The 13,015-nt window shown below is 45.4% G+C and overlaps 1 protein-coding gene and 1 long non-coding RNA gene across 8 annotated transcripts; both read left to right on the forward strand.

Moving 5' to 3' along the window:
- Window positions 1-1,016: 1,016 nt before the first annotated feature.
- LOC127774925 (uncharacterized) lies at window positions 1,017-3,555 on the forward strand. 7 transcript variants are annotated; one of them, XR_008017842.1, is made up of 3 exons: window positions 1,017-1,031; window positions 1,151-1,488; window positions 1,621-3,555. It is a non-coding gene; the product is annotated as an uncharacterized LOC127774925 (long non-coding RNA). The 7 variants fall into 7 exon arrangements; XR_008017845.1 differs by lacking the exon at window positions 1,017-1,031 and having other exon boundaries at window positions 1,136-1,488; window positions 1,621-3,090; window positions 3,175-3,555; XR_008017846.1 differs by lacking the exon at window positions 1,017-1,031 and having other exon boundaries at window positions 1,136-1,488; window positions 1,621-2,406; window positions 2,491-3,555.
- Window positions 3,556-9,836: 6,281 nt separating this feature from the next.
- Window positions 9,837-10,939, forward strand: LOC127774506 (uncharacterized). Its single transcript, XM_052300765.1, has 3 exons — window positions 9,837-10,336; window positions 10,456-10,533; window positions 10,702-10,939. Exons 1-3 carry the CDS (start codon window positions 9,932-9,934, stop codon window positions 10,786-10,788), a joined length of 570 nt encoding a protein of 189 aa, XP_052156725.1. The 5' UTR covers window positions 9,837-9,931; the 3' UTR covers window positions 10,789-10,939.
- The last annotated feature ends 2,076 nt before the right edge of the window (window positions 10,940-13,015 follow it).

Raw genomic sequence — 13,015 nt, forward strand, 5'->3', positions numbered from 1 at the left:
TAATTTCTCAAACTTGGATAAATATTTATAGAGAAGAATAATCAAAAGAACTGAAAAGTCAACTATATCATATGTTAAAAAACAGAGCTATCATGTTGATTTTCAAATTTATGCATGTCGGATGTCATGCGATACTTAAAAATACTTTAAAGAAAATATAGCTGCACAAAATGCGTGCCATCCAGTAGGTTTGGGATATCAACCGGTGAACCAGGGGCGGAGCTATAATGTGGTCCATGTGGTCCATGGACCACCATAGAATTCTGGTCCAAGGCCCATTACCCCTATGCGCTACTTCCGGAAAAATATAGATGGCACTTTGACGCTTCGTTTTTTTTGCCAATTCAAGCACCGCGTCGGACGTCGGGCGTCGGCGCGTCGCTTCGTTTCCATCGTAATTGTCGTTTCCAATTTTCGAGCGCGCAAGTCGACGAGTCACGACGACCACTGTCCACTGAGGCACTAAGGCACTAACGAGTGAGTTGTGACGTCGCCACGTCGGCGGCCGGCGACTGCGCCACCGCGGGCAGCGACCGCACCAGCGCGCAGTGCCACAGGCCAGCAGCAACCAGCAGGGAGAAAGCAATCAGCAGCACTCCAATCATCAGGAGGCACGCAACACCAAAGCACAGCAAACAGCACGTTAGCAGGTTCTCAACTTCTCATCTGCTTCTCTCTTTCTCCTCCCTAATAGTAGGGTTTTTTTCTTTAGGTTCAAATGTTCAATCTCATTTCAATTTTAGGATATCCGATCGATTGGAATTGGAATGGTAAATTGAAATTAAACCTTGCAATCCTTGAAAACCTGGCTACACCGCAGAACATCTACCATGGACCGTGCACCCAATCAAACAAGGGCCCCAGACGGTAAAATGATCGTTTATCCAGTGTCCTATAATGCTCCTATATTCAATGAAGATTGAATAGATATACTATACTACACATGGGTTAAAACACAACCCACCCCCACACCCCACCCCTGGAACACCCCCCTCCCGCTCGTGTAGTACCGATAGTAAAATTATTCCTACGTGAGTATGTATTTACCTTGTACTCATAGTAACGTTGTTACTTTAAGTGGGCCCACCCCACCATTTTATAAGCCATTTTCTTGACACCTGCTTTGTACGGTTATACCCCGTATTTTTAGGATCTGGGAGCGGCGTCGGCGGTGGCGGTGTCCTCCAGCGGCGGGCGGCGGGCGACGGGCGAAATCGGCCAGCGACAGGTGGAATCGGCTGGAGAGGTAGCGCTCGTGGGTCGCCGCTGCAGTCGCCGGAGATCGGAGCCGGGCAGAGGCGAGCGGACAAGAACGGGCGACGCTAGGATGGAGGAGGAGAGCCCTGCCCCGGCGTCGGCTCAGGCTTCTGCTCCCTCTCCCACTCCCGCCGCCGCTGTTGGTGGTGTAGCGCCTCTGGATCCAGCGGGAAGGTGAAGCGCATCATGAAGACGCCCTATCATTGGAGGTTCTCAAGAGGACTTACACAGGTTCGTCGATGGCCTACGGGAAATTGGGGATTCTGGAAATTTTAGGGCTATTTCGTGTTTGTTTTGTCGATTTTTCGATCGAAACGGCCGTGGGATTTCTGTTTTGACTTGGTTTGGTCTCTGTTGCTGCAGAGGATCTGTATCCAAATGAGACGATCAGAGCGGAGCTGTCTGTGAAGTTAGGGCTCACAGACAAGCAGCTGCAGATGTGGTTCTGCCACCGGCGGTTGAAGGACCGTAAACCACCGCCGAAGCGGCAGCAGCTGGAGGAGGAGGTTCATGTGCCAGTTATGGCGCCGCCTCCTGTGCTGCCACCACCGCTGCCACACAGCGAGCTAACAATGGCTCCTGGTGGGATGTATGGCGAGCAGTTGCTGCCCTCCTCTTCCCGTAGAGGAACTGGCCGGCCATCAGCCATTCTTGATATGTCTGATCTTCAGTGCCTCCCCCTACTCACTAGCCACGGTTAATAAAGCATATTGAGCACATAATAGATTTGATAACCAAGGTATTACTTAGCTGCCTATTATAGTTCTTATTCATGTTCAACTATTAGAAACAAGTATAACTGAACAATTTTGTTCACTGTCTTCAGTCTTTTGCAATGCACATACATTTTATGATTTGCAAGGAGCTTAATCGGATGGACAATCTCTGAAATTTTGTGGTTCAACAATGCAGATGGTCCCATATGGTCCCATTCAACATGCTACGGTTTACCGGAATGTTTTGACAGAACATACTTTTTCAGGCCTAATATTCTTAATTTTACTTGTGGCCAGCGACATTGAAGCTGATTGATTGTATTCCTCATCAAGGGAAAGCATGGCAGATTGTACAGCTTGATGCACTTGACGAGAGGTACGCATCCACTTGATTTCTGCGTCCTCAGCGGTGATTAGTTCCATCTGTGCACAGGTGAGATCTGGCTGCCTATTTCGTTTTGTGTTATTGGAAGCACATCGATCACAACTCTACAAATTTCTCGTGTGTTCTGGGCAGGCTTGTTAGCTGATATGCACACCTCTGCTCATCTTAATGATGTAACAAATGTCGATTTATATCACTAGTGCTTGGCTTTTGGGCTATCGGTTCATCAGTCTTTGGACAGCATTTAATTGATAAGCCAACAGTTTCTTAAATTTTCTTTTTGATGTGCTTGTAGTTTCTTAGATTTTCTAGTTGATATCTTGATTGGCTAATAGTTCTATGAATGTTTTTGGTTCACACAGACATGCGCAGAAGTGACAATTTTTCAATCTGTCTAGTGGCTGCTCTCAACTCTCATGTTGATTTGTAGTGGTTATTGCTGAATGAAAGATGGACTGAGAATTTTCGTTCAGAGAAATTATATTCAGAGCTCTGAGTGTCATGTTCTCTCGGTTTGCAAGTGCAGCCCTTTTCATAATTTTTTAGTTTGGTCGGCTGGACAATTAGATACTCACAGTTGGGTCAAAAGCTCTGAAATGTTATGAAAATTATGGGGCTCATACACATATGATGCTCTAAATGTCAATTAGAAATATGTCATTTGCAAATTTGTGTGTGTTGTATTCTCAGAAATCTGTTCCCATCTGAATTTCCATTTGTTCACTCATATTGGTGAGCGTTTTGACCAAAAGAGTTCCTTTATGTATTTGTTATTGGCCTTTTCAATTCACTGAATTGCGAAATGTTCGGTTGCAGGGACTAAGTCAAGCCCTGGAGAGATGATTCGGCTAAGGTGGGACACCACCGATAGCGAGGAGGTCGTTCACACCCGCATCCCCTCAAAGCACGCCGGGTCAGCACAAGGCGCGCGTGCTCCCGGCGGCTGGCCGCGGATGGCCAGATACAAGAGGACCGCCGGCCAGCCCTCCATGGCCGACCCGTTGCCCTCTTTCACTCCATACCTATCCACGGCGCCGCCATCGCCTCCGACAACCATCGGTGTAATACTAACTTGGTTACTACGAGAAACTCTGTGACAAGACCAATATGTTATGTTGAGAATCATTGGTGTAATTTAGTTACCAAGAGATAAAATGTTGAGAACCATTAGTTTAATAGTAACTTGGTTACTACTAGAATTTTTGTGGCAAGATCAATAAGTTATGTTGAGAATCATCGGTACCATAGTAATTTATTTACTAAAAAATCTTATGGCGATAGCAATGTTAATTTTAAGTAATTTATTTACTAAGAGAAGGTATACAAACCAATTGGGGGAGTACTATCCTAAGGGTTCGTTCGCAAGTGCCGGATCGGAGCTTGACTTTGGGGTTGGGAACATGTAGTACTGTAGACCACTGTAGCAATGTCAGGGCGTCAGGGACGGAGGGAAAGCGGCAGCCTGGACGCCGTCTATGGCCGACACTTTCCGTCGCCGTGCCGTGTGATGCCGGGCAGGGGCTGGCAGTGGAGGTACTGTAGCATGCGAAAATGGGTGGTTTTTGCAACACACGGGTGAAAGAGTTATTTGCTACGCGGCACCAATTGTGAAAGAAATATTTGATATGCACACACATGTGATTTCTTTAATAAGTTAATAGATGGTTGTATTGCATGGAGGGAATTTTTTTGAAAAAATCTATATTCAGAACGCATAGTTGGCCGCTGTAAATTCAGAAGACCACGTGATTAGCAAAGAACTAAAAAAGAAGTTTCGGGCATTAGGATTACGCAGACAAGATGTGAGGAGTGGTCGACAGTGACTGAATGAAATTTATTGCGAAATTAAGACATGCATCAAAAAGTGATAATTAAAGGCAGCTCATATTGTATTTGATCAATCCTTACCTAGTTGTTACGAACATTCATCTCAACCCCACCAGAAAGCACATTATGCCGCTGCTCATCTTTGAGAGCGACTGAAAACATCATTCACAATGAGGTCGCGCCATCTGCTCATCTCATCGCTTCCTCGCTGTTTGTTGCATAGTACATCGCATTGAAAGTTCCCGGTTGCGTCGGAATGGGATATCCGCTGTATAGAGGATTTGTTTAAACGTAGTTCACATCATCATTATAATTACGCATGGGATGTCCGCTGTACAAAGGATTTGTTTAAACGTAGTTCACATCATCATTATAATTCTTCTTAAAGTTATGAAGAGCAAAAGCAGCATGTATGATCCGTGGTGCAACTGTGTCATCTGGGTTAAACGGTATCTCCTTGAGTATTTTCCACTGCTTTTTGACGATCCCGAAAGTTCTCTCCACAATACCTCGCAAAGAGGAGTGGCAATGGTTGAAGTGCTCTTCTCGGCCTTCGGGTGCCGCCGCTTGTCTTCGTCCCAGTCGATCCCTATGGTACCGTACATATGGGTACGGTGCAAGAAATCCCATCCTACTAGGAAAACCTGAGTCTACAAGTAGATACCTTCCTGTAGAACATATTATGGATAATTAATTAAATCGCACCGCAATGAATATAAATTGATTGGAGTGTGGAAACCGAAGTTTGTAAAGTGAACAAGTGAAGTTCACTAACCTCGCGGAATCTGCGGAAAATCATTGGGATAGTACTGCACATCCTCGTTCAGAATCTTTGATCATGAACTGATCCTGGCCATCCTGAATCACAGAAAATAATTCTGCCATCATGATCACATATGACGAGAACATTTTTCGTCGTGACATGGTGTCTGTTTATGTGTTGCATCGTCGTGCATGCAGAAGTCACAACACATACGTGGGTACCGTCGACAGCACCCACGGATTGGTAAAATGGTTTGTACCATTCCTCCGTTTGAAACATTCTGTGAGATGTCCTGAAGTTGGGACCTTTTGGTCTCAAAATTTTCCTAGCCAGCTTGTCGAGACAATCCAATACTTCATTGAAGGAAATAGAGACGGTTGAGTTCGACCGGACCCAACGATTGTTAGCGTCTCTTGTCGAACGGCCGCCAGCCATCATGAACAAGAAAATTCCCAATTTTTCTAGCGAAGAAATCCCCCCAGTATCGACAAGCTGATAAGAAGTTACTAGAAGGCTGTGCAAACTATGAATCTCTTCGGTGGTCAGGCGGAACATGGCCCGACATTGCCTTCTATTCGCCAACGTGTCCATCATCCTACTGATACCGGTCTGAACTGGAATTCAGTTAGGTGCTCTTTCATTTCTCCTGATCTCATTGGCCAGCAAGTCGATGATGGCATCTTCCTCCTCGCTGCTGGTATGGCCATCAGCCCAGCCGTAGGGACCGACATTGCTACTCATCTCCGCGTTCCTGTAACAAATCTATCAACCGATTTATTTGAGAGTAACAATTTATTAGAAAGAACCCATTTATTTGAAAGCACGCATTCGTTTTAAAACAACAATTTGTGTGATCATGAGGGAATGTAATGCAACAATTTATTTGAAAGCACCAACTTATATGAAATCAGACAATGAAGCATAACACATGTATTAAACCAAATTAATGTTCATGCCTAAAGAGATGCTTACACTCAACACAGAACACCAAATGTTACCACGAACAAGTTATTTCACATTACAACAGGATTAGTTGGAAATAAAACACACAACACATGAAAGAAACAGGAGTAGAGTAGCTGATACTAGTTCGAACCACCAGATGCACCACTAAACCCGTTGCCACTTGTTAAAATATATCGCAGGCGATCATCTGGGTCGGTGAGGCGCGCGAACATAAAGCAGTGGCCATTGCTTGCATCACGTAGCAAGCGCGCGGCCATAAACCAGACCTCACTACCTGGCCGGTGGCCATCTTTTTCCACCAACTCCATGCAACCGTTAGGGCTGCTAGCCTTCCAAGCATCCATTTGCTTTGCGTGGCTCTCCATGGACGCCATGCACAACACACTGAGCCTGTCAAGCGCATCGCCCCAATCGCTGCTGCGTGTCCACTTGTTAGAACTTCCAGAGGTCTCACCGGATGCCTTCCTTTTGCCCTTACTACCACTGCTCTGACCATATGTCGACGGCGCGGGCGGTGGAGGAGTGTACGCTGCTGTCAGCTCATCGATGTCAATGGGCCGCCATTCAACGGGTTGTTGCGGTGGGCCTTGCTCAGCCCCAGCAACGGCGGAGTGGTTGCCGACAACGGTGCGCGTGCTAAAGACCGCGTGATGAAGATCAATGTGCTTCAGGGGATCGTTTCTGAAGGCGATCACACCCTTCTTCACCTGTCACAATTGTACACATGGAACTTGTTATAGAGGAAATATTTGACAAGGCACAGTACAGACAAGATGACATGTAAAGTGTAGGCAGCATGGCATGTAGTAATGTAATTAGCGAAATGAGTAAAACATATCATAACCAATAGGGCACATATATGAGCAGATATTGCGGACTTTGATGCAAAGAATGTTGTTAAGAATGTAGGAACTAAAAAATAAGAAACAATTTTCAGCAAAAGATGTAGTGTTCAAATTATTTTCACACTTCTGTGACTACGCTGCATGGAATGAGTTATGGTACATGTAAGAATAATATTACTGGGTTATGGTACCTCCTGATAAGTGTTTGCAAAGGAATGAGTTATGACACATGAAACATAGATCAATACATTTTTTGGTCATTCTACCATTCATTATTTCTATGCGTAAATGGTTAACTGGTGTATTAACTGATAGGACAAACTAATACCCCTAGGAGTAAAGAAGGGTACTTGCAGCTTCATTTAAGTTCTTCAAAAGTCACTTCTAAGGACTAGCCAATTTATAGTACCATATAGCACTAGAGAACAAAGGGCAGCAGCATCACATTATCCAATTCCTCAGAAGCACATTATCCAACCGAAATTTGAGAATGCATTTATTCCACTGAAATTATTCTAGAATCTGTTTGATTCCTCATTATACGCTGAAAACAATCTAGATCATTTGCTTTCTGATCAGGTTATACTAGCGGCACCAATCAGATTCCCCAAAGCCCAAAACGTTTACTACATACTGCCTATGTTCATATTAGACATGATGGTAACACAATGGTAGCAAGATAATCGGATTGCAAAATGAATTTGTGTACAAGTAGCATACCCCATTTTGGCATTCCCACCAGCTTTCGTCGGTGACAATGGCTGCAGTAAGGGGGTCCCGGCCAAGTCCGGTCGCCTACGATTCAAGCCACACCCACAGCTGGTACCGCTTCTTGCACTGCCCCCAGATATACTCCAATTGCGCCTTCGTCACCTTCTTCTTGCACTTGTTCTTCATTTTCTTCACCAAGTTCTCCCATGCCTTGGGTTTGGGGGAGTTCGATGTTATGTTGAATGCCGCCATCTCCTCCAAGCAACTCTCAAGAAACACATGCAGCTCGAAATCGGTCCAGCGACCACGCGATTCGGACATCTACTGAAATGCTAGTCAACAAACAAAATGAATGACATAAACAAACTACACCAGCCGGCCATACCTTCGATGATTTGTCCTCGTTGACGAGGTCCCAGTCAATTGAACGGCTGACGGTGGAAGGGCTCACTCGGCGCACGAACTCGATGACGGCTTTGGGGGACTTGGTGCACACCATACACAGTGCATTGGCGACATGCACGATGTCCTTGGCTGGAGGCTTGGCGGTGCCCGCGTCCGACGCGACGGACTCGGAGGAGTCCTCGCCGGACTCCAGAGCGGATCGGCGGATTGGTAGAGAGGAGTTCGTAGGAACTACCGCCCTCTCCAATGCGGGGTGTGAGACCTCAACCTCTCTCTTCCGCTTCTTCCCCTTAGCCTCCATTGCCGCATCCACAACCGCCTCCTCAAATAGAGCTGGCTTCCTGTTGAGGCCGCCAGCTTTGCTGCCTCCGCGCTTCAATTCCGTGCGAACTGTTCTCGCTCCAAGACGAGCACGGGCGCTGCCAGGCATGGACAAGACGACTCGGGCGGACGGGCGCCGATGCCGACACGCACAGGGAGCACGCCTGCCCGCTTTTGCCACCCTCCAGGACGACGCTCAGCACTATCCGACCCAGAGCCACAGCACTGCCTCCTGCACCGATGCTCCTAGCCTGCGGCGATGCTGCTCGCCTGAATCGATAGAGCTGGGTCGTGCTGCCGGCAGCTTTACCCGACAGCGACCACTCGTTGGAGCAGAGATTCTAGGGGGATTGGTGAGGGCGGTGCGATTTTGCAGGTGGAAGAATCGATTCGCGGGTGGCAGGGGGGATTCCTCTGCTTCCCTACGGCAATTTCGTCGTGGCGCTGTGGACGAAAGGGATCAAGTGAGAGGAGTGTGGAGGAAAGGGGATCGAGTGAGAGGAGTGGATGACGGAAGGAAGGGGATCGATGGATAGGCAAGGAAGCCGTGACGGCACCGTAACTCCGTTCGAGCCGTTTGCTTCCGAACAACTGTAGCGCCACAACACGTGGATGCGTGGGACCCACACGGTCAAGGTTCCCAACAGCCCCTGGATCGGAACTAGCACATGCGATCACACCCTAACTTATTAAGAGAAGAGATGAGAACGTCGTGAGAGTAATTCATTTACTGAGAGGAGGAACCAAATTGAGAAAGGTTGAAAACAACCTAGGACTCTAGGAGTAATCCATTTACTGAGAGATGGAATCGATTTGGGAGTGCGGGAGTGTTAGTAACTTATTTACTCATAGCTGATCGACTTAGTAATCTTCTTACTAATGGGCAAATCATGAAAGAAGTGCGGGAGTAGATAAAAAAAGGTGAGTAATCTTGTTACTAATGGGGCCAATCATGAAAGAAGTGCGGGAGTACATTAAAAAATGGTTTACTTGATAGTAACTTGGTTACTTATTGAACTAAAACAGCTGATAGTAACTGATTTACTTAACGAAAGAATTTTTTAGAGAAGGAGGGATGTGGGAAAGATTGTGCGGATGGATATGGGGGTGGGGGGAGGGGGTGGAAGGTTGGGGGGGGGGGGGCTATGTGAGGGGAGCGTTTTAGTTAAAACGCACACTGGGTGCGGTTTAGCGTATCCCCAAGATTGAATTATTATATTGTGATGATTTTATCAATATTAAGATATGCTGATTTAGTCTCTAAAATACTGTCATAGCTATATTGTATGTGCGCACGTGTATATAAACATCTGTGTTTGTGGTGTGTTACATGTATTGATATTGGCTCAGATCAGATGCATCACTTTCATGCTTTGGGCCCTCGATTTTAAACCTCCAATGGCCCCAAAAGCCACCGAACCCGCTAGATGACACCCAGCACAAAGCCAGATCGTCAAAAGCCTCCCCTAGAACCCATGCAAAACAGCATCATATTCATACCCCCTCCAACATACCGTAACTACCCCTCAACATCTTCCTGATACCCCCACGTTCCCCAGGGGCAGAACCGTCCATTCGTAGGGCAACCTGTTTTACTAGCCGTTACTTTACCTCCCTTCCATCCCGGGTTCAAATTCGAATCACCCATCCCACCAAATCCCCCCCCTTGAAAAACTCCTCCTAATCAATCGCCGCCTTTTCTCTCTTCTCGCCTCTCCTGCATCCTCAGCTCGCGATGGAGGCGCGATGCGGGGGCCTCGCCGTCGTCGCCGTGCGGCGGCCGCTGCAGCCGCGGGACACCAACGTGGTGGCCTCCCCAGCCGCGGCGCTCGCCGGGAAGGCGGCGAAGGGGAAGGGGAAGGGGAAGGGGACGGCGAGGGCGGCGTCGTCTCCGCCGTCGGTGAGGTCGTACGCGAAGGCCGGGGGATGCAGGGTGGGGTTGAGGGAGGTGTCGCTGGCGGAGGAGCTGGAGAAGGCGCGGGAGCGGCGGGGCCGGATGCGCGCGGCGAGGGAGGTGACGGAGAGGGCCCTGGAGGAGCGCGCCGCGGCGCTGCGGCGGGAGGCGAGGGAGTGGGAGCGGCGGGCCGACGAGCAGCGGCGCCTCGTCGCGGAGCTCATGCGGCTGATCGGCATGCCGGAGGTCAGTCTCGTACTCTCGTTCGTCCGCGTGCCGCCCGCGGATTCGATTTAGCTCGATTTAAGCTTGTTTTCTGTGCTACTGTTGGATGCTGATGGCTAGTTCTCAATTTCATTTGACAGGTTTACACTCCAGTGGAATCACTGAGATCGAAGGAAGAGAGGAAGAGAAAGGAAGGGATTGCGCACTCTGGTTCGCTGGTAAATGCTTCCATTCCCATTAGATTCACTGAGACACAGCCTTTCATTTTTTTTTCTGTTATTGGTACAAAGTTATTTTGAGAACAACTCAGGATGACAGGATTCGATACCTTTTCGAGTGAATCAAGTGCTCTGCATTCTAATTAGGTGCACACGCTGTTGTTGCAGGATACTGCATCGTCATTGCTGGATGATGTTAGGGAGAGTTGCTGTGATCGGGAATCGGAGGGAGCAACGACTGAAACTAGCTCTTGATTTGTGTTCCTTCCAGCACTGTCAACTCCTTTTGCAGATGGCCCGTGAATGAAATCAAATGCCTTGTTTGAGATTTCTGTTTGTATAGTTTCGCTAATTTTGATTGGGCAAGAGCAAAGTGGTCTGCAAAATTTGATACTACTATTCGTAACTGAAAGTCCATTCTGATTTTTGTTTTCCATTCACAAAGATAACCAATTTTATCGCATCCATGTGTTTTATGGACCACCTCCTGTGGTAAGTCAGCCGAAAGGGCTTAGACTTAGTGGGACCCATATGTTCTGTGGACCATCTCCTATGGTAGGTTTTAGCCCGTCTTTATTTTCCTTTTTGTCGGGCCATGTCCCATCCCTTTCAGCCCAACTGACCAACTTCTTGGCCCAACCAATCAAAGTGGTGAAGAAACTCACGAGACTTCAAGTCTGGAACTCGAAATTAAACTAGAAAATAAACATGCCAGTTGGCGCTCTTTAATTTATTTCCCATGTATTTATATGAGTTAGTAGTTATTTTGGGAGTCTACGAGCTAGTTTTGTCTTCAAGCTTAATTGGTTTTATAATTGTTAGAAATTCTTATATTTTAGGATGGAAGAGGTAGTATATAACAAATATTTTTCAAAAATGGTTTCTCAAAACACAAAATTGGATCTAACCTTTTAAATGGTTTTCATTTATTTTCCTATTTACTGTTTCTTCTGAAAATATAGGATATTAATGTTGTCATGTACTTCTCTCCTATTTCGTATTTATCTTTCGACTTAACCTGCAGTATGTCCTACAAGGATTTAAAATACTTCAACATTTGACATTGTTGACTTTTGAATATAGCATTTGAACATTTTTTTTATTTATAAAATCATGTGAGTATCATTTATTATCATTAAAGACATTTTAATCATTACTTATATTTTTTATAAGACGAATTATAAAACATTAGATAAAAAATAACGTCATCTATTTAAAAACACACTTTCCTTACTTCTTTCTTATTTTTTCTTCGTTTTTTATTTTCCTCTATTTATGATTACTCCAGCTCGAGGAGACTGTGACTACGTGAGGGCGGGAGACTGTGAGCCTGTGATTATGACTTTTGAGAGTCTGAGTGGCATAAGACGTCCTTACTGGGCTGTGAAGCCCAGTGCGGCTTTTTATTTTTTGGGTAACCAGCTAGATTGATCTAGACTTTCATAGGGAGACGGGCCTGGCACCTAGGCGCACGAAAGAGAAACACACTCCCAAATTACTTGCAAATTTAACGTGCCACGTGGACCAATCATATTCCAGCCGAACGGCGGGCTTGAAAAGATAAAGATGGGGGGCACGTGGCTAATTTTCAGAGGACCTAACTCTAAATTCTCAGGAGCCACGTGGTCCAATCATATGTCTGATTTACATCCCTACAATTGGTTTTTAAGATCTGTAGTGGCTTTGCCTATAGGATTAGGGTCTGTTTGGCATAACTTCAGCTCCAGCTCCACCTCTCCTAGAGCTGGAGCCTAGCCAAATAGTTTCAGCTCCACCTAAAATGGGAGCTGAGCTGGGTGGAGCGTTTTAACAAAATAAACTAAGAAGGTGGAGTTGGAGCTGTACCAAACAGGGCATTAGATTCTAACAAGTAACCAGCACCATTCGAACGCATTGCATCTAAAATTTACATTTTTATATTTGACCTAATGAACACATTCGTGAAGTTATTGTTTTGATTAAAATAATGAATTCTGTTGCTTTTTGTCTATTGAATGAACTGTTTTATCAATGAGTGGTCAGGTAATTATAGTCCAATCAACTGACAAAAACGCATTTTAAAACTGAGCTATTTAATCTTTATTTACGAACAGAGAACATATAATGATATATATCAGTCTGAATACAAAGTAGCAGCTCGAAATATCATGAACTATCAAAACAGTATTTATTAATTTAATTAAAAAATTTAAATTAATAATTCTTAAGGTGTAATTAATGTGGACTATTCTTTTATTAGGCTAAGTAGATATAATTTGAAAAATAATCAGCATGTTTACCTTATTCCTAAAATCATAATATTTATAATAAAACAATAATAGCCATTGGCGACTAGTATTTTCTAATTTTGATTTTTTTAAAAAAAGAAAACGATAGTCTCTCATAGGGTAGATTTTCCTTTACAACGCAATGCGATTCTGTCGCTTAATTCCATAAGATTTTGACATTCACATGGTAAATGAACTAAAACAAAATATTTTTT

The sequence above is a fragment of the Oryza glaberrima genome, chromosome 5 (assembly GCF_000147395.1).
Source record: "Oryza glaberrima chromosome 5, OglaRS2, whole genome shotgun sequence".
Taxonomy (NCBI): Eukaryota; Viridiplantae; Streptophyta; class Magnoliopsida; order Poales; family Poaceae; genus Oryza; species Oryza glaberrima.

What these genes read in the sequence shown, in the direction of transcription:
- LOC127774506 (XM_052300765.1), top strand. Translation starts at nt 9,932, where the DNA reads ATGGAGGCGCGATGCGGGGGCCTCGCCGTCGTCGCCGTGCGGCGGCCG. An exon ending in GGCTGATCGGCATGCCGGAG is followed by an intron (nt 10,337 to 10,455) that starts GTCAGTCTCGTA and finishes TTCATTTGACAG; the next exon opens with GTTTACACTCCAGTGGAATC. An exon ending in TTGCGCACTCTGGTTCGCTG is followed by an intron (nt 10,534 to 10,701) that starts GTAAATGCTTCC and finishes CTGTTGTTGCAG; the next exon opens with GATACTGCATCGTCATTGCT.